Source organism: Vombatus ursinus, unplaced genomic scaffold (assembly GCF_900497805.2).
Source record: "Vombatus ursinus unplaced genomic scaffold, bare-nosed wombat genome assembly UNPS02014768.1, whole genome shotgun sequence".
NCBI lineage: Eukaryota > Metazoa > Chordata > Mammalia > Diprotodontia > Vombatidae > Vombatus > Vombatus ursinus.
The window spans coordinates 13,525,552-13,547,673 of record NW_020954546.1 but is presented as its reverse complement, the minus strand read 5'-3'; the positions used below and the strand labels follow the sequence as shown (position 1 = coordinate 13,547,673).

At 41.4% G+C, this 22,122-nt stretch overlaps 1 protein-coding gene across 1 annotated transcript in view; it reads right to left on the bottom strand.

Moving 5' to 3' along the window:
• Positions 1-21,606, bottom strand: part of EIF4H (eukaryotic translation initiation factor 4H) — a 31,592-nt gene extending 9,986 nt beyond the window's left edge. The window contains exons 1-2 of the mRNA XM_027862539.1: positions 21,504-21,606; positions 612-799 (exon numbers count right to left, since the gene is read on the bottom strand). Of these exons, the coding sequence (XP_027718340.1) occupies positions 612-799; positions 21,504-21,562 (247 nt within the window). The 5' untranslated portion in view covers positions 21,563-21,606. The remainder of the gene's footprint in view (positions 1-611; positions 800-21,503) is intronic.
• Between the last annotated feature and the right edge of the window lie 516 nt (positions 21,607-22,122).

Below are 22,122 nucleotides of genomic sequence, written 5' to 3'. Positions count from 1 at the left end.
AAGGGAAATATCATGCCTGTCACTGTCCAACATCCTGTTTTCATGGCCGTGCATTCGGGAATAACCTGTTAAGTTCTCCTTCAACTCAGGGCACCAATGGTTATGTACTGGACAGCACTCACCTGACTTCTTCCCATTCTGGCTTTTCTTAAAGCAACCCTACAGTTAATGTGCCAGTTTCTTTGTCCCAAAGACCCCAAGCTGTAGGGCCGCGAGCCATGGCTGGGAAGCAGCTCAGACTTAGGCCTTGAAGCTGGGCTGGGCTTAAGATGAATACAACTGGAGGATCCTGGTGGCAGGGTCTAAATTGCATCATTTTTCTGAAAAGTTCCACTCTCTAAAAAGTGTTGATTTGTTTAAGATCGCCACACAGGTCAAACTTGGGGCAAATACCATGACTATAAATGAAAATTTCTTTTACAAATGCTTAAATAGCTGCATTCACTGTAGGTCCTCAAATGAAACCACACAGTATGCAAGCATACAGCCATAGTCAAAGGAACAAAACATACCGTCAGGCTTAGAGAACTCTGGCTGACCCTAAATCAGCTTTCTGGATCACTTCACAAAAACATCACCAACAGACTGCATTCGTGCTTCTTGGTACTCACCTTTAAATTTATCCGTTTCTTTATCTCTGACTAGCCGTACGCTCCTTACGCTGAGATCCTTGAAGATGGCGTCTATGTCTCCCTGAACAGTATTGAAAGGCAGATTTCCTACATAGGCAGTGTAAGGGGGCTCTGTCGGCAGCTCCTTCTGACTCCGGGAACCATGGCCGCCAGCACTACCACGGGACCTAAGAAACAGCAGATGCAAGTCAAGCAAGATGCTTGCTCTGGCCTACAGAGCAGGGGGCAGGAATTGTAACCTCTATTCCGTCCAGCTAACCCACCAAGAGACTCAGAGCAGGACGAAGCCTGAGGTCACCTAGCCCTTGCTCACTGAGTCCCCAAAGTGAAGTGACTTGCCCAGGGTAATACGGCTAGTAAGTGTGTGAGGTGAGATTGGCTCAAGTCTTTTGAAGTGTACTATTCTGGCCACTCTTCCAGCTTGGTGATCACCTTGAAACCCATTCTCTTTGAATCTGGCATCTCTCCCCCTCCCCCAATCAAGGAAGAACCCAATGACTTAAAATGAAGATGCCACCACTTAGCGTTTCTCCTCTTACTTGTTACTGTGAAAGGTTAACCAAAATATATTCTGTAAATTTACTTGTTTTGGGGGCAAATTAAATATACCACAATACCTTTTCCTGACCAACAAAAGCTTAATTCTTCAACGCTCACAAAAAAAGTACTGTAAAATTCACATCTAGGCATGTATTCTACCTCAATCTTATTAGCTTTTACTAATAAACCCTGGCACAGAACAGTAATTAAAGACTAATTAAAGTTGGAGGGCTGCAGTTTAGTGCATGGGCTGCTGCTCAGCTCTCCCTGTCGTCTGACGACTTGCTCAGGGATTGGAGGAATGATCTTATTTTCCTTCTCTAACAGTCTGTACATTAATGGTTTTTCGGCTGCTGGGAAAGATACATAAAAATCCCAGAAAAAAAAGAAAAGCACTTGCCCTTGTTTCAAGACTTAATGCTGGGGTTTTTAGCCTCACCAGGGGTAGGACAGGATCACTGGAGTTTCAGAGTGTTCTCCCATTCTGGTGGTCACTGAGTTGGGGGCTGTTAACCCAGCTCAGTCTGATCCCAGCAGGCAGAATGAGGAACAAAGGCAATGCACAAAGTAAAAGCTTCCCCAGAAGGAGGGCGCACACCCCACCACCCCAACTTAAAGCAAAGACTGACCGCTTCTCAAGGGGCTTTGATGTACAGAGAAGAGAGGGATATAATCAGAAATGATATGCAAGTGGTATTGATGAAAATAAGATAAAAAACTTTTAAAGACTAGAAATTTTAAGCACTGTGACCCTATTTTTCATACACACAGCAGAAAAAGAAATCCAAAGCTTGGCATATCAAGCAGCTTAAGTTCAGGTGAATGAGCACACACTGAATGAGGAATATTTAGGGGCCCAGGAAGCCTGAGAAATACCAACCCAACACACCATGTTGCTGGTATTAAAAACAAAAAACCAGGCCCTGCTTCCATCTACCTACCATTTCCACGCTTGCTCTTCCAGGTTCCCTCACCATCCTCCCATTACCCCAAAGGCCAAAAAACCTAGAACAGCTCAGCAAAAGGAACTCTGAAGTTTCAGTAATGAGGGTTCAGTATCAAACTTGTGATTCTGTACTTGGCCAGGGCTGCTCCCTAAATGAAACACACAGCTCTCTTCACTGAGTGGGTGTAACTCAAAGCCAAACAGTCTAAGATACAACACAAAGCTATTATTCTAAAGGCATAACAGCCACCTAGGCCTCAATCAAGTGCAATCAATGGGGAGATTTTATATAATCTACAATATAGACACAGTAAGAGTCACAATGAGATAATACATATTAATGTAGTTGAGGAACCTTAAAGTGACACACATGTATACAGATATAGACACCATCTGAATTTGTGTGGAATTTTATGGTTCCTAAAGTGCTTTAATACATATCATCTCTTCTGATCTTCACAACAACCCATTAAAGGACATGCTATCAATGCTATTGAACTGATGAGGAAACCAAGACAAAGAAAGGCCAGTGAGTTGTGGGCCTATGACATGCCATGGTTATTCAACGTCTGAGCCAACATTAATACCCCAGGGTGCCAGTCGGCACTCTAGCCATTCTACCATGGTGCCTTTCAGCCTTTAAATAAATTTTTTAAAAACTCCCGGTTTAGGGAGTTTCCACTGAACACAGCTCCCCATGCAAGAAAGTCAGTGCTTGTTTTATCCCTTCTGGTCTTTCGAGGGTTCCGAGGGAGCACTGGGGCTACTAACAGGATCACTAAGACAGGCCATATCAAAGGCGGGCCTCAAACCCAAGCCTGCCTTATTTTAGTTGGCTCCCATTAGGTGAGGCTGCCTCTCACTTACTACCAGGTTCATCTATACAGAAGCCTTAATAGGTTAATACAATCCTGCCCCCCAAGGGTACTGCCATTTTCACAATTGAGATGGGAGAATTCAGTGTCTTTCTCTGGATCTCTGATTTCCTCTCTTTACTAGACAAGACCATTGTCACACATTCACTCACACATCCAGTGGTAAATATGATGAACTGCTTTATACTAATAGCAGCAAAACTGTGTATAGATGTCGTGTCTTCCTGACTAGACCTCAAATGCCTAGGTTTAACAGCTGAATACACTAGAGACTATGGATTCTTAACCTTTTTTAATGTCATAGTCATACTTAGGATTCCAAAAGAAACCAATGATAATGAAATAATTATCAAAATTGCAAATTACCTTGCTTGCCTCAAAGGCTGGCATAGCATTTGATTAAACTTAATGGTTTTCATCAACTTATATGCTAAAATGATTTCAAATTTACTAATTGGAAGGTCTAAACTATACTTACAAAATTTTACAAGCAAAGAATTTTCAAACGCAATTGGGAGTTCCTAACTAAACATGATTTTAAATCTGTTAAGGCTGGTTAAAAAAAAAGAAAGAAAGAAAGAAAAGTACTTAACCATACAATTTTTGTCCCAATAGTCATTGCCACCACCCTGAGTTTCCATGGCATCAAACTTTCTAGAAATTGTACACCTGAATATAGCTTCAAAATTTATTTGAAAGGATGAATGTATGTAGTCTGGAATCTACCTCCACCATAAAAACAAAAACAAAAACACTCTAACTTCTAATGAGTAAAAATATTCTCTAAATGCCAACCTATACCACAGGGGCCACGATGCTTCAAGACATGAAATCAGCTGAGAACTTTTCAGTAGTCTAGCTAAAATAAAGATTCAACTAAAAGCAATATAAACAAATGAAAAGTGAATTTGTCAAAGAAACTCAATGTCAGTTCTCAATCCTACTGTGGACAAAGAAAAAAACCAGTTTAGTATAATATACAAGGACAAATTAATTTCCAACAGCAGACAGCTACATAGTTTTTCATGATTTCTGAGTCTGGCAAATTCATTTCTGCTACAAAAGTCGTGAGATTTCCTTTCAAGTAGGAAGTCATTCTTTATGACTTCCGGCTTTATGACAACCGGCTTTAAACAAAAACACTCCAGACAGCACTGATTTAAAACTGTGCGAATCCCTATACAGAAACTATAACTTGCTAAGAAGACTTGTGATATGCCAAGGCAAGCATACATTATAAAATTTACAAAACAAAAACTGAAACTAATTTAGTTTCTGTTCTCAGGTGATGCAGGTATTGCCTTCATCCCAGGAGATATGGGTATTTCCTTCACAATTAATACCACTCATTAACATGCCACAACTTCTCATTCTGCTAACTGTTGTACATCTTTCTACCAGTGTGAAGATGCACACATGTAAGGGGGAAAAAAAAAACATTCTGAAATGTTTTCGGATGCAAAGGAATAAGTTTGCTTTTTCTCTCCCCAAAAAGAAAATGGTCACATTTCTAACAATGTGTGGAAAGGCAGTTAGGCAGTACTAAGGAAATGCCCCTGAGGCCTGCATTCCTATTGTATCGATTTCTATTAAGGACAATTCTGAAAGACAAACTCCCAGCTACATGAATGACAGTATTTATGAAAGGGAAACTAACAGTTGCCTATGTTTTCATCAAAAGATACCAATTATTGTTTGGAAACCAACACTGGCTAAATAAAAAGATTTTTAAAAGGGTTAACTTCTGGTTCTGTGGCCTCAGGACAGTTCCCCAATCTCTCTGGACCCAGTGAAAAGGGCTCCTGACTGAGTGCCTGCTATACAGATGGTCCTGATGAACCCCTCCAATGCCGTGGAGGCCACCTTCTTGTTCCAATGGTTGGATCCAATTATCTGCACATCACTGGCTGACCCACTTCCCTTCCTGGCTGTATGTGCCCTTGATGTCTTAGGTGGTTTCTTGTGTGACATCAACATGTTGCAACCCACTTCTCTCTGCCAAGTCTCATCTTTCCACTGCCTTTTGGAGTGAGCCACCTGCAATTGGCTCTTTTGAGACCACGGTGTTCCATAGTTTGCAACCACATAGAATGGGAAAAAATGGAAATTAAACGACAGGGCTGTGCAGCAATAAGCAGCTTAAGATCACTGAAAGCACTATCTGATGTCCCAGGACCACCCAGTCTTCTGTCTTAGCATCTGGGGCCCGCTTGCCTGTCCACGTGCACTGCCAGTCCAGGATACACATACATGGATTAATTCAATGGGCACCCGCCAGTTACGTGTCATCTGGCCAACAAAGGCTTGTGCTCCAGTTTGTTTTTGATGTGGATGGTAACACCTCTCTTCTGAATCACTGCTGATTTCAAGATGACAGCCTCATCCCAGGGCTCAATGTAATTAAATATCATCTACAAACAAGAACATTTGGATATTTCTCCATCTAACAAAATGCCTGGCACATGTTAAGCTAGGTGCTTAATACTTCTTTCTTTTAATCAACAAGGAATCTTGTTGTCCATTTCCCTGCTTTCTACGTCTCTGCATGGCAGGGACCAATATCACCTCCAAAGTCATATTTATGTCAGACTTTTGTATAATTTTAACACACATGGGAGATACCTTTAGGAATGATTGTTCTTGTTCCACTGTCAAACACATTCTCAAAAACCAACACACAGACACCATGGGATGTTATATGCCCTATAACTGCTAATTGTATAAATGAAAACGTGTACTCTGATGAGCACTCCCAGAACGGAGCGCTCCCTCTCCTGTTCTCAGTAATAATTTCTCTGACGAGTGGATAGACTATTGTTATAGATTTTAGACAAGAACAGTGAGTAGCTGTTGATGTCCTCTGAGTCACATTTTCAAGGGGGAGATTCACATAAAATTACTGTTCCTTCTTTTCTTTGAATCTTTGCCTCTGAGATACCCGGAGAGCCAAGCTCTAAGCACTTTTAGAATTAAGTGCAGATTTTTCCTGGTGTGCCTGGCCAGGTCCAGGAATGGCCCTGCCATCACTGGGAGTATCACTGCCCCTCTTCACACAGCGTGTCAGAAATGGGCACTGGCTCCCTGGGGGTGCCACGATTTAGTTCAGTTATGTGTTATCTTCCTTCGTTTTGTTCACAAATGAGCTTGTAACTCTAAATGCCCTCAATGGCCACAAGGTCTTTCCCAAGTGGAGAGACAAGTATTCACTGGGAAAAGCAGTTTCTTGGCTCATTTTGGCTGTGGTGCTGAGGAAGCCCTTCCTTTAAATCAAGCCCGCTGCCCTATGAAACAAGACAGCTTTTACAGTGCTCGATCCAGCCATGAACGTTAGTTTACCAGCTGTATTTTTAGGGGGGACACACCTCTGGAGGAACAGAACACCATCCACACCAACAAGCAAATGATGAGTTAAATCAGAAGATATAAACCAGGGACACTGCAGCTCAAGAAACACATAGACTAAAAATCAGAGGTAGGAGTCCTTAGGGCTGGTTTCATCCTGTGTCAGAGGACAAGAACAACGGCTTCATAGTACAGTCACACCCGACAATTTTCAGTAGTCAAGATAAGCATAACAGAGAACCATGGATTACCCAACCTATATACCACCACCCCTTTCAGAAAACGAAGTGGAGAAGTCATATGAATCTGGCAAAACCTTCCAAACTGAGGAAGTATGTTCTTTGATCCTTGGTGACTTGAATAAAAGGGCAAAAAACAATGTTGGAAAACACGGTTTGGGTTTAAAAATTGAAACACCAAAGGCTCATGGACAAAAAGATGTCTCCATGAAGACCATGAAATGTCCTAATGCTTGAGGGCACAACCCATTTCCTGCTTCATAAACTTTGCATAAACAAATTTTCCTGTAAGAGACATGTTGTTTTATCTAAAAGCTTAATAATTCTCTATTAATTTGTACAACTCAATTATGAGTATCTACTTAGCCAAAATTTAAGGCAGGTATTATTTCTGCAAACTCAAACATAATTCATCATTTATATTAATAACCTTCAACATAATAGATGACTATCCCCACATTTTAACTCCAGTTAACTCCACTTTTCTAGGAAAGTTACTGTGTTTGTGTATATAAACTTTAAGAGTCAGGCAAGTTTCATGAAACTCCCTCAAATAAGCTGTAACAGTTAACAGTACCATGGTCATCCCAATACTTCCAGTGCTCTTCCCAAGGATGCAATGGCTTCACTTCTGTCAATTAAAAGAAACACAATTTTTAATATTCTCTGAATTGCACCTCACAGGCTTTTAACTGTAAAGTACTTATAATATAATCTAAGTCAATAAAATCTCGGGGGCCTTTTAAATTAAGCTGGTACAGGAAACCACCAATGAAAAAACTTTTGAACCCATATACTCTGTGGCAGGTAAGAGGGGTGATGCCCAACACTTCTCTTCCCAGAGCTAGAGGGAGCTTCAATATATTTAACAGCCAGAGTCTAGGTCGTTCAGAATTAAAACGATTGCACAAGACACAAACAGAACAGTTTCTAAGAAAAAACTGAAATTCAATCTGAAGATTTCAAGGTATTAAAAGAACAGATTAAAAAAATTTGTCCTAAAAGTATTCATTTGTTTCACTGTTAATAAGTCCTTTTAAAAAGCTGTCCTACAACACTGTAAATAGATTTACCAGCCTGCCGAAATCCTCTCTAAACCCACAAAATTTCTTAACAGTCCAATGCATCCTCAATCCTACAAGTAATGGTTACAAATAACACTGACCCTTTCCTTCTTCCTGTTGGTAGCTTCCAAAACAGTTTTGCTGCGATTAGTATAAAGCAGTTCATCATATTTACCACTGGGTGTGTGAGTGAACTTGTTGACAATGGTCTTGTTTAGCAAAGAGAGGAAAAATAAGCATAAAGCATTTATTAAACACTGCATAGCAAGCATTGTGCTGAGTGTGTGTGTGTGGGGGGGGGGGGGGGGGCTGAAATAAAAGACAAGCCAAAAAGAGATTGTCCTTGATCTTATGGAGCTTCCATTCTAATTGGAAAAGACCACACACAAAACAAAATGGAGCAGGGTGGTGGAAGGACAAGGGGTCAAAGTCAAGAAGGCTGGAGAGTTGGGAATGGAGCTGGGAGAAGTGACTACGGACAGCCCAGACTCTTCATGAAACAGCGATCATGGGCAGGAACCCAACAAAGAGAAGGGGAGCCAAAGGGTAGAGGAATCTTCAGGATGAGAAGGCTGTTGGCGCAAAGTTGGAAGAATCAGGAGGGGAAGGAAGTGAGCTGATCAGCTGGGACTGGGGCTGGGGCTGGGACCTGAAGCAGGCAGCACATTTGGGTCAAGTTCCAAAGGTATGCAGGCACTCCCAGCTCCAACTCATTAGCACCAACTCCATACACACCATTCTGCAAATGGCAATCACCTTATTAGACAATCACAATCCATGTCCCCCCATCACCTGCTAATTCTTCTTAGCCACCCTGACTTTACTTCCAAGGGTAAAAGAATGCTGGCTGTGCTCAATATAACAAGGCTGATAATAGCAAGAGTTAATTTACAGATTTAGATGGCATATCTAACAATAAAGTTAGCACTTAACAGAACTAGAAGGATAATAAAATTTATCTGAAGAGGTCTAGAATCTCGAGGGAAGTAATATTTAAAAGGGTAAAAATAAAGAAGCAATAAAATAGCATTTCTAGACCTCAGATTATATTATAAAGTGATCATCAAAATGTTGCTACAAATTTCAAGGAAATGTATTACAAGGAACGCAAAAATGTTAAATACCTTTTTGAACAAGAGCCTCTGAGGCAGCATTATGCTCCATCAAATCAGATGCTTTTTCATAGTCAACAGTACTGGGATCTAGTATTTTCTACATTTTTCATTCAAATGCAGAGACAGTAAAGCTGTGGTCCACTACAGAATGCCGCTTCTTAAAGCCAGCCTCTTTCCCTAATACCCTTACCAAGGATATCCTCAATTTGTGAAGAAATGAGGCTCAAAATTTTGTGTAGATGAGAAAACAGGCATTCGGGTTGGCAGAAATGGAGGTTTTTAGCTACCCCCCGCCCTTTACTGAGAAGACCCAAGACTTTTTCCTCCACTTTCTGAACTGATCCTCCAATAATCCCCTTGTACTGTGCTGCTCCTGGCATAGATCTCACAGAGCGCTTAGTCTGATCAAGCCGTTTCCCCATCCTTGTCCAGTAACAGTCCAAGCATGGTGGTTGCATTGTCCTTGTGGCAACCAATTTGCCATAAAAATCTCTGTAGAGATTTTCCATTTTCTTCTGCTTGCTGTCCTACTTCCATTTTTGTCCTTAAATGCCCTAGGGATGACTATGCTCTCTTGCCAAGCTTGCTTTATTTAGACAGGTTTTAAGATCCAACGCATCTCTGTATTTTATGAGGTGACAATACTGATAATCCTATCCTATCCTAATTTTATAACTGACTTTATATTCTAGGTTGGCTTTACCTTTGACCATCATATATCTCTTTGCTTGGCAGAAATAACCCTGTTCACCAACTCTCTAATCACAAATATCAGATGAGGAATAAACAAGCAGATGTGCAATTTCCAAAGGTGTTCACTAGGAGACCCAGCACAGTCCAAGGTGAAGAGGGATTATCTGTGAAGAGTGAGGCCTTCCAGATTATCTTGTTTTCAGATGACACTATGCTGGTTGCAACAAGCCTGGAAACATTGTAAAGCCTCCTGTGAGACGGCTTAAACACTCAAAAGTGCTTGACCAGACCATTCACACAGGAAAAGACCAAGTAGATAAAAAATGCTGATTGGTCAGATTGGATATTGGATATATATGCATATCTGAGACAGACAGCTATAAAACAGACAAGGTGGATATAGAATTAAAGAGGAGGACAGTGGGCTGGACTGCCTTCAGGAAATTACAAAGCTCCTTTAATGACAATCCCCCCCCCGCAAAAAACCCAAAACCAACTTCCCCTGGAAACAAAAACATCTTTTTAATATCAACATCCTACTGCTATACAGCTGAGACACAGAACCCAAAGATTCTGAAGAACTTAAAATAAACAAAGGGCAATGGAGAAGCGCAATGTGGGCATGGGCAGGTTGTACCATGTAACTACTGAAGAACTTCAAAGAATAAGAAAAAAATATCATTAGGGAAAAGTCTGATAGGAATAGAAGGTGGTGAGGACAAAGCTCCCTACTGATAACATGGTGATAGCAGGACAAAATAGGGAAAGCCTCCAGTATGGGGAGTGGACCCCATTATAACTTAGTCGGGAACATTCAAATCAATGAGGTCAACTCTGAATAATCAAGACTATCTGGCATTTATTAAAAGATAAAAAGACAGATCAGCATAAAGAATAAACAAATGCAGCCTCAAGAACTCAGGGTTCAAAAAGCCCAAGAAAATAAGTTGCTTGGGGAAAACCTGAAAACAATTTGGCAGAAGTTAGGTTTTAAGCCAACATCTTCTGCTATGTACCTCAATAAGCTCAAAATGGATATACTACATGACTGAGAGAAGGCCGGACCATAAAAATTAGAAGAGAATGAGATCTGGAACGTTTTATGGCTATAGCTTGGGGGGAGAGAGAGAGGATTCTTGATCAAACAAAGGACAGAGGTAATCATGAAAGACAAACTAGTATCTTCACAAACAAAATCAATGCAATTGGGGTATGAGCTATCAGCTAGGAAAACTTTGCATCACATTTTTGTGCTAAGGCTATCATATCCAATGTAAATAGGAAAATAACAAATATAAGACTGTTGGATAGAAAAGTGGTTAAAGGTTATGAAGAAAAATTTCTCAAAAGAATTACCAACTATTAACAATCACATGAAAAATTGCTCCAAATCAAATAAGAAATGTCTGGGATGGATTCTATGAACTGATACAGAATGACTGAGCAGAACCAGTAGAATTTATACCAATTTATTATGTCAATAAGAACTTATGTAATAACAACAACAACACTGAAAAGACTTATGAACTCTTTGCAATGCAATGATCAGCCATGATTCCAGAAGATTGATGAATAACCCACTTCCAGGGGTCAGCTAGGTGGTGCAGTGGATACAGCACCAGCCCTGGAGTCAGGAGGACCTGAGTTCAAAGTCTCAGACACTTACTAGCTAGCTGTGTGACCCTGGGCAAGTCACTTAACCCCCACTGGCTCCACAAAAAAAAATAATCCACTTCCTGACAGGGAGGCAATGGACTAAAACATGAAAAATGAGATATTTTGGAACACAGACAATATGGAGATTTGTTTTGCTTTTTTTGGGGAAGGTGAGCAAAAATGGAAATGAAAGAAAATAAATCCTTGTTGGATGAAAAAAAAATGTTAATTAAAAAACCAAAAGGAGAAAAGCAAAATAAAAAACAATTGAGGTTTCTTCTCACACTCAGAAAACTGGCAAAACATGAAATTATTTTACATTGTAGAATGACAGGCACACTAATACACTGCTGTGGATCTGTGATTTGCCCCAACCATTTGAAGGCAATTTGGAATTTTATTTTTTAAAAAGTGGCTAAACTATGCCCAAAGGGCTGTAAAACTGCGCAGACCCTTTGATCCAGTAATACCACTACTAGGGATGTATCCCAAAGATACAGGGGAAAGGACCCACATGTACAAAAATATTCATAGCAGCTCTTTTTACAATGGCGAAGAATTAGAAACCGAGGGAATGCCTATCAATTGGGGAACGGCTGAACAAGTTGTGGTATATGAATGTAATGGAATACTACTGCATAAGTAATGGTGAGCAAGTGGATTACTGGAAAAAAAAAAAACGGACAGACTTGCATGAACTGATGCTGAGTGAAGTGAGCAAAACCAGGAGAACATTGTACACAGTAACAGCAACATTGTGCCATGCCCAACTTTGATAGACTTAGCTCTTCTCAGCAATGCAATGATCTAAGACAATTCCAAAAGACTCATGATGGAAAATGCTAATCCACATCCAGAGAAAGATCTATGGAGTCTGAATGTACATGGAAGCATACGATTTTCTCTCTTTTTTTGATTTTTTCTTTCTTGTGCTTCTTCCCTTCTGCTCTGATTCTTCTTCCATAATGTAACTAATATGGAAATATGTTTAATATGATTGTACACATATAGCCTATATCAGATTGCATGCCACCTCCCAAAGCGGGGAAAATTTAGAACTCAAAATCTTACAAAAGTAAATGTTGAAAACTAAAAATAATTTTTTAAAAAAGTGGCTAAAATGTCCATACTCTTTGATCCAAAAATTCCACTGCTAGGTATATACCCTAAAGCGGTTAAAGAAAGCTCCCATATACACCAAAATATTAAGAACAATTTTTTTGTGGTAACAAAGAATGAGAAATAAAAGTAAATGTCCCATCAATTGGCAAATGCCTAGTTGTGGTACACAAAAAAATGAAATATTACCATGCTATAAGAAATGATGACTATGAAAAATTCAGAGAAGCACAGGAAAACATTTATATTAACTGATGCACTGAAGTCAGAACCTAAAAAGAAAACAATGGCTACAATGTAATTTCAAAGGAGGAAAAAAAATGAAACTGGAAGCCAAGTAATTATAATGACCCACGCTTAATTCTGGAGATTGAAGAAAAAACCTCTCTCCCTTTTTTGCAGAGGTGGGGGAGAATGGGGAGGGAACATAGTCTGGATATTGTATTTACCATCAAAGGCAGCTGATGTATTGATTAGTTTCACTGAAACGATCCCCATAATCTTTCTTTTTTATTTTTTGTTATAAAGGAAGGCTTTTTGGGTGGGAATATAGTTAGAAATGAAGATGCCAAAGAGATTAATGAAATATTTTTTTTTAATTAAGTACCTGGAGGACATGGATTGGTAATGTTTTTATTCCCTGCACTTAGCACAGTTCCTTGCACATAGCAGGTAGTTTAACAAACATTTACTGAATTTAAGTGTTGGACATATCAGTCAGCTATCTCAATTCACTACAAATAAGGGAAGGGAAGAGAATGAGCATTTATTAAGTACCCAGTATGTGCCAGACACTATGCTAAGCCCGTTATATTATTTCATTTGATTCTCACAACCACCTTGGAAAGTAGGTGTCTTTATTTTATCTATTTTTTCATTTGAGGGAACTGAGGCACTGAGAGGTTAGATGACACAGCTAGTAATATGTGAACTCAGTTCTTCCTGACTCCAGGCTTAGAGCTCTAGCCCCTTGCTCCCTCACTGCCATGTATACTAAAGGGAGAGTGGGTCACATCCTTCCACGAGGAAAGTATGCCTTGCTAGATGTTCAAGGAGAATAATGATGATAACTAGCATTTATATGGCCCTTTGAGGTTGTCACTAGTTCATTAAGTATAAATTAAATCAGTTCTAAGTGGTGACCCCTGGAGATCTCTTCCCACCTTTCTCATCTTCGTTAAGAATGTCGTAGAGGAGATTGATGCTTCTGTTGAGAGCCAGGCGAGGTGATTTAATCCTTTTCATTTCAGACTATTTCACGCAAGCATGGTCTTTAATGAAGAATCTACCTACCCCCAAACTATGAAGCATTGTCATTTTCATCTTCAGCCCTAACAAAATATTCAATGCAAGAAAACATACCTTTTATAGGATGAATTATTTTCAAATACGTGTAGATGTTATTGAGATTAAGAATAATTTAAAAGCATTATGGAATTCACAACCGTTTTCTGTCATGTACTTCATATATAACTACATAATACTGGAACATCTATTAAGCAGGTCTGCAGACTAAGAGATGTGTAGGATTAAAAGCCATTCCCAATAAATAGGTTGTCAAAGGACAAAAACAAAGAGCTCTCAACAGAACTGTAACTACTGACAACCACATAAAAGAGTGCTCAGATTCACTAATTAGAGATATGAAAATCAAAATAGCCCAGATGTTTCACCCCATACCCTGCAAATGGGCAAAGATGACAAAAGATGGGAAGTTAATGAGGGAGGGGTTGTGAGAAGACTGGCACAGTACCACATTGTTAGTTGAGCCATGAATCAGTGCAACCATTCTGGAAAGCAAGTTGAAATTATGCAAGTAAAGCGACTAAGATGTCCAATCCCTTTTGACCTATTAGATTTCAGTGACACAATTTGTTTAGCCATTTTCCTGTTGACGATGAGAGCCACCTCCCCATCTACTCTTATTTCCACAAAAACTGCTGCTATAGGGGGCAGCTAGGTGGCACAGTGGATAGAGCACTGGCCCCAGAGTCAGGAGAACTTGAGTTCATGGCCCCTTAAAAGAGACAAGAAGATATTCCCACCCCCTTGCAGAAGTGGAAGGTGTACACAGGGATAGAATATTTTCAAACTTTTTGGACATATTGATTGGGTATGCTGCTCCCCTCCTTCTGCTTTTACTTATGGTCTTCAGAATTTGACAGGAAAAGGAGTCTTTAGGAGTCACTGAGCTAGGTTAATTAAGCTCACTTTATCTACTGAAAACACCTACTGAAAATATTCAATACTACAAATAATCATAAATCTAAATAAGTTAACACAAAGTACATTACACATAGTTCATTTAGATCTCATAACTGCCATGAGGCAGGTATTGGAAATCAAACCCCACTTTACTAAGGCAATACTTTCCCCTGTCTAGATCAACCAATAAACATTTATTAAGTGCCTACTATGTGCTAGGTACCATGTTGGGTCCTATGGATACCCAATAAATAAATAAATAAATAAAAATCCCTGCCCTCAAGAAATTGGTATTCCATTTGGGGCACAACCAACACACATATCAATATGTACAAAATAAAAGGTAATTTTGGGAAGAAGGCACTGGAACATGAGGGAAGGGGAAGAGACAGATGTGGAAAGGCATTTCATCTGTATTGTAATAATCTCTGAAAAATGTTCTCTCCATACCTTGTTTTCCTTATCTGCAAAATAAGGGCAATTTTCCTCTAAGGATGTTTAAATATAACTATAAAAACATGTTATGAATATGGACTGTTATATGAATATTTAACAACTACAATAAAGTTTTTACAAGTATAACTAAATGACACTTACAGCTACATCCCTAATGAAGGCCATGACTGGTGCTTGGAGCAAAATAAATCAGACAACACGTGACTATAGTGACAAGTTTGGACTGTTGTAACTCAATCCGGGCAGTCAAAACTAGATGCTCCAGATTAGAGGATCATCTCCCCCACACAACTACCCCCCCATTCTCCCTCCCCTTTGCCCCTTTACCCAGTGCAAAAAGCTTACACATTTATCCTTTTAACAAATGCCCTGAGGTCCCCTCCTGGTCTAGATCTAGGAGACGATGAACAGTAAGAAAAAGAGTCAACAATAAATTATATCTTTAAGGGAACCACTTCTCAATTTCCAGAGATCCAGGGGCCACAACAAAAACATTTAACTTCTAATAAACAAGTCATCCTTCATGATTCAACCATTTATTGAGGATCCTAGGCTAGGAGGAGTCCCCTCCCACAAGGAACTTTAGCCTAGTTGGTAAGAGAAAACACAGAAAGATACCAAAAGAAAACTATCTTATGAGCAGCATCAAATATAAGTATAAGAGGAGTCCAAGAAGATCTCATGTAGGAAGTCAGACCTCAGACAAGGAAGCTTGACAGAGGCAAAGGAAGCCTTGCTAGGGCCCTACTGGGTGGAACAGGAAATAACATTAGGAGGACAGTCCAAGAGGACAGACTGTGGAGTTTTAATTAAAAAGCTTAAGAGGAGCTTTGACTTTAGAGTGTAGGTTTAAGAATCAAATTTTCATAGGTGGGAGACCCGCGATGCAGGAAGGAATGTTAAAAAAGCCCCACCTCTGAGTGGCTGATACAGTGAGAACCAAATGGAACAAAATGTTGTTTCAGCAACAAAATATACAGTGCAAATAAACAACTAAATAAATGACATTCTTCAATAATCTGATGTAGTTCTAGAAAATAAACCTTTTATTTACTAGCTGGTAATCTAACAGCAGGAGTTCTTAACTTGAATTTTTTACAAATATGTTGACAACTCTTATCAAACAAAACTTTGCAACTTTGTTTTACAAAGAAAAAAGTTGATGACAGTTAAATTTCCTCTAACTGGCTTCCTCTGTATATATCCTGAATATTTTATGCATTTAACATGATTCTGAGAAGGGGTCCATAGACTTTACCAGCTGATACCATAAGAATCCAGGACACAAAAGAGGTTAAGAGCCTTCAATCTAGAGGCAGAGTGGCATTATGGTTGTTTCATCCTCTAAAAAGTCTGATTAGTCCTCATTTGTCCACAGCACTATGCATAAATTTAATTATGGGAGGTTCCTGGCCCCCTGAAAGTGTCCAAACTAGGGCTTATATATTAGAGTTTGCATTACAAATGCACCTCTTTGTTTTATATTCATACTACATACATTGTTGTCTCCTAGAAAGCAGACACCATCCACTTATCTTGGTATTGGATCTAGAGCCTGTAACAGTATGCTGCACACAGTAGGGGTTTAATAAATGTTTCTGGAGTAAACTGATATTGATACAAAGAAAAATATACCACACTGAGAACTTAGTGATCAGATAATAAACAAGAATAAGCTCAGAAAGTGTATGATATGAGCCTCTGATAAATGATAGAGAATCCTTAATAAGTCTGTGTTTAAGGTAAGGGAAGTTTTCCCATTAAAAAAGACAAGATTCCTTAGAAATACTGAAAATTTCTAGTCAAATCACCGTTAAGTTAACAAAGTAAAATGATCCCAATTTATCTGTGAAAGCAGATAAAGCAAAATGAGCAAAAGACTATTTATATAGAAATTCCAGATCTTAAAAACTATTTTCCTTAAAGAGTAACTGAATCACTTTTGAGACTCAGATTATGAATTCCCATTCTACAGCCTGAGTTGTTTCTAAAATACATCCCCCCAAAAAATTATGTGATTGTACAAAGGGGAAAGGAGTCTCTTGGGAGGTCATCTGAAATTGCTAGCTAAATAGCAATACAGTAAGTGTGGAAGTATACTCTTAGCCACCACCTGATACTTCCGGACTTGCTTTTGTTTTCTACTATTTAGACTTGTGACTCAACCACAAACATTTCAGTCTCATTTGCCAGTTCATCGAGAGGTTGGACTAGATTTCTCAAGTTCCTTCCAATACTATAGGACTATGAATTTAACTATAGTACAGATAATATTTTATCACTTCAATTTAAGATAAAACATTGTTAAAATTCCTAGGTGTGCAAACAACAGACATAAACAGGCAGCACTTGACTGTCCAGTCCCCATCAATTCCTAGGGTACTCTCCAGCGGCCCCAACTACTTCCTCCAGGATTAAATATCAAGTTCTCTAGCATGTAAAGCCCTTCACAACGTGGCCCTTTTTAGCTCTACTGGTCTTACTGCTGTTTCCTCAAAACTGATGCTTGTCTCCTGACTCCAGGCCCAGAATGACTTGCACCTCCCCCCACCTATGCATTTTTATTCATACCTAATTATTGACATGTTGTCTCCCTCATAAAACACCAGCTCCTTGAGGTAGGGCCTGGTTTGTCTTAGTATCCCTAGTGCTTAGCACAGTGCCTGGCACATGAGTGCTTAATAGATGCTTGCTGAGCGATTGGAGTAACTGATAACTGGCTCTGCTCTTAGGCTGCATCTCCAACTGAAATGATCTTCCTGACGTTTTCTAAACCTTTGGGGGTCCTTTTTATTCCCTATTTTATTCCACCATCTATGTCTACTCAAGTCAGTTCTAATGACAAGTTCCAAAGAGAAATTTGGGGATTTACAAAATCTCAGGTGAGATGGAAATACTGAAACTTTTTTTTTGGAATCTCAGCTAAGTTTACAGATTCTAAGCATAAACCTAAGGATTATTTAAAAAAATATTTAGTATTCCCCATAATGATACTTGTTTTTTACTGAGTCAGATATAAGACCCTTATTTCTCACTATCACAAAAACAAAAAAAGTCCCACCTGCCCAAGGCTTTAGTGATATAGCAACAGACACTTGGAGACCCTTCTTTGTTATTTGGGTGGGAGGAGGGAAGATGTTCGTGGCAGAGTGAGGGAAGGGCCGAAGAGAACCACTCAACGTCTCAGTACCTATGCCAACCTCTTCCATTCCTATAGTCACACAAAGAAGAAACCGATCAAGTTGTGGATAGCAGACGCTGTACTGTACCACCAATAATTCATCCTACTTGACTTATTATAACGTTTGTCGTTATTTCTTGGGAGCTAAAACTTAAAAAAGCTTAAGAGCCAACACATTCCAAGTTTAATTAAACTTCCGTCAAATCTAAAGTTATGATCTCTTCTAAATGCACCAAGCTTGAACGTGGCTGAGTTAACCCTGCACCACTGAAAGGTGCACTGAATTACCAGGCAATTTCTAGCATTTAACATTCTAGTACCCTCAATTCCCATGACTGTAAGTCTTTCTATTTTCAAGGCTAACATGCTTTGCTAATATTAAGCATCCACCAAGCTCTGGTCCTATAATAGTACATTTATATAAATATAGCATTTCTTCTAAGCCCCCACCCACCCCCAATAGGAAAAAAAAAAGGAGACAGAATCAGAGATTTATCCAAGTTACAAAACAGGCACTCAAAATTTCATATGTTGATTTATTTGGGATTTGGTTATCAATATCTTGCAAAAAAAAATAAATAAATAAGACCTTCACTTCTCTTTCTGGCAGCTGGTCAATTTGCTTTCCAAATTTCTTAATGTTTCTCCTAAAAGGGATACCGTAATAAATTTTAAAAACACACCCAAAACCCAAAAAACAGTAAACTGACAACACTTCAGATAAAAGATTTGCCAGGAGTGGGTGGAGTAGGAGGGTGGAATGGATGGGTAACAGGATGCCAGTGAAATATTCCATACTCAGTTGCTCCACCCATTCCCCCCCCCCCAAAATTGGGAGAAATGGGTGTGTGTGTGTTTTGATACAGTGCAAATCTTATAAAGAATGTAGTAAGCCCAACTCTACCCAGGTGATAAGGTCTCCAACTCCTCTGGATGAAGAACACTGAGTCCAGGTTTCTCATTTGCAATCAATTCACACACTAAGCTCCACTGGGTCCAGGGAAATGGTGTTTTATCTTTGTATCTCAGCACCTAGCAGAGTGCCTTGCACATAGTAGGCACAACAATATTTTCTAAATTAACCCAGTCCTTCATGATACACACCATGGAGACAGCACAAATAGGCAATGCCCGAAGCTAGTTTAAATAAGACACGCTCCCCAACTAACAACAGTTGTTATATTCTACCAGACTACAATAATTTTAGTCACACTAGAGACCACTATTCTCTTGGGATAAAACATAAATTACTCCTTCATTATATACTTTATGAGTTCATTACATACTTTGTGTTTAGCTTTCTCTGAATCTTCCACCCTACCTTCAAGCCCCTGGCTACAGAAGTTTTAGGAAATTAATCCATGGGCTCATTTAATTCTTTAGCTATGAAATCAATTTGTAACTTCATAGGGATACATCTAATAAGAGATAAGGATATCATAAAAAGATTCATTCTGGACTCCAAATTAGGGGACGGAAGAAATATACTACTCTATCCTCAACCCTCATTTTTTTTTGCCTCCATCTATGCAACTGAGCATTCTTTGAACTGACTAAATGATTCCTGTCTGAAATGGAAATAATTAACACATTTGATTTAAAGTAGCATTTTAAAGGAATTTTTTTTGTTTGTGAAGTTGCAAATTAACTAGTCTTTTTAAAACTATAAAACCACCCGAGATGCATAAGAATTATATCATTCTTGGACAGAAAGGGGAAAATGCTCAAAAAACTGAAAGTCCTCTCATAGAATCACAGATCTAGAAGCAGAGAAGACCTAAGACATCACCTAGATCAACTCCTTCCCTTTTACACATGGGGAAATGAGGCATAGGGAAGTTGTAACTTGCCCACAGTCATAGGCTAGGAAGCATCGGAGGTGGAATTTGAGCCCAGGTCTTCCTCCAAAGCTAAAATCTTTCCACTTTAAATTGGGCTTAAGTGGTCCTTTTAGATGGCAAAGTAACCCAAAGTGGCTGTATAGATCCACTTTATTCTAAATTCAACTATACTTGCTCTAAGCAAGGAAAAACCAAGCAACTTCACATGTTATCACTTTAATTCATATTGAATGATGTACAAAAAGCTGCTACCTGAAAAACCTGCCAAAGGCAAGACGATTAGTGTGCTATTCCAAGTGTAATTTTTATTAAATAGGGTCCCACGCACTCATCAATCAAGACCTCGTGCTATAGAATTACACAAGCATTTCTGGCTAATTAGCACGTCATTTGTGCACGTACAAGAAGAATCCTTTCGGTCTGAGCTGTTCCCAGGCCAGTGCATTAACACCGACAACTTTTCATTCAGCAAAGATACTTTTTTTGGGGGGGGTCCTCGGAAAATAGGATGTTAATAATGTAACTCAGCAGATTAAACCACGAACTGGATGCCTTTCTTAGCTACTGTTGTTATTACTCTAGCAAAGTAACGAATTCTTTCCGAAAAGCAAAGGAAAAAACTCTACAGACGCTTAAAAGAAATAACAATGTTCATACCCTAACTTGTAAAAACAGTTATGAAGTAACCAATAATTACAACAACAACAACAACATAAAAACCAATGTGGTTTCCTCCCGTTAATAAGTGACACTTTTATTGACCAGGGAACGGGGCTATTTTCTGGGAGCCACCCCCTCCTCCAAAGCACCCTCGACCCCCATTTGACTAAAGTCGGAGGGAGGGTCGGGCCAATTCAGTTCTTCCTCCCATTCAGGCCGAAAGCTACTGCTCGGCCCTTCCTCAGCCTTTGCCCGAGATGCTCTCGGACGTAGGGGCTCCCCCAAGTCGGGAAGCGACAAGCCCCCCCCCCTTTCCCCTTGGGGGCGGGGGAGAAAAAGATCCCGGGGGGAGAGGGAGAAGGAAGGAGGGAGGAGAGAGGGAAGGACAGGAGAAGAGAACAGAAAGAAAGCGGGGAAAGCGAGGGGAAGGAGGAAGAGAAGAGGAAAGAGGGCTGGGAAGGGGAGAGGAGGAAGGGAGAAAAGAGGAAGAAAAGAAGTGAGGGAGGGAGGCCCGGGGGAGAAAGGCCGGACACAAGTGGGGGACCGGAGCCGAAGGAGGCGCGGGGGCACCCTCCCCCACCCCGCGCCCCGGGCTTAACCCGGGTGCAGGCTGGAGGCCCGGGGCCGGACCGGGCCGCGGGCCGGGATGCAGACGGGCCGGCCTGGGCCCGCTCCCCTCGGCCGCCGCGCCGCAGCTCCCGGCGGCCAGGCTGCGGCCTAACCGCTGGGCGGGCCGGGCCGGGCCAGGCCGCGGCCTCCTCCTCCTTTCCTCCCGCGCCCGCCCGTCGGGCCCGGCCTCCCTCCGCACACACGCCGCCCGCCGTGGGGCGGGAAGCCTCGTCGCCTCGGCCCGGCCCGCCCTCGGCCCCGGCCCAGACCGCCTCCCCGGGCCCGGTGGGCGCGGGGCCTCCTCCTCCTGTGGCGCCGCCGCCGCCTCACCCTCTGCCGCCGCCGAAGCTGCTGTAGGCCCGATCGTCGTAGGTATCGAAGTCCGCCATTTGCCGTCTCCGCTCCGAGAGGAACCAGGACGAGCGAGGAAGGACCCCGCAATATAACTCCCCCCTGCCCCGCCCCGCGGCCGGGGCTGCCCTCCGCTCTGCCTGATCGCAAACCGTCCGCACGCAGGCACGTAGGCACGCACGCAGCCGCGGCAGCAGCACGGGGCGCACGTACGTACGTACGCACGCCCGCCACGCCGCGCCCGCCGCCCTGCGGCTCGGCTGGGCTGGGCTGCGCTTCGCTGCGCTGGGCTCGGGCCGATTTCCCCCCCCCCCCCCCCCCCCCGCCCTCGGCCCTCCTCCCCCCTCCCCCCTCCCTTCTCCGCCCTGGCTCCTCAGGCGGCTTCTGTACACCCCCCGCCCTGGCCCCATTGTGTGCTGGCCGGCCTCCCTCCGACAGCGCCCCCGCCTGCCCGGGGGGCCTAGTGCGCCGCCCGCCGCCCGCCTCGCTGCCGGGGCTGTCACTCACCGGGAGAATCGGCGGGAGGCCGGGGGCGCGAGTTCGAATCCCTCCTCCGGGGCTCCCCTCCCCCAACCCTCCGGTCCTCGCTTTCCTTTTC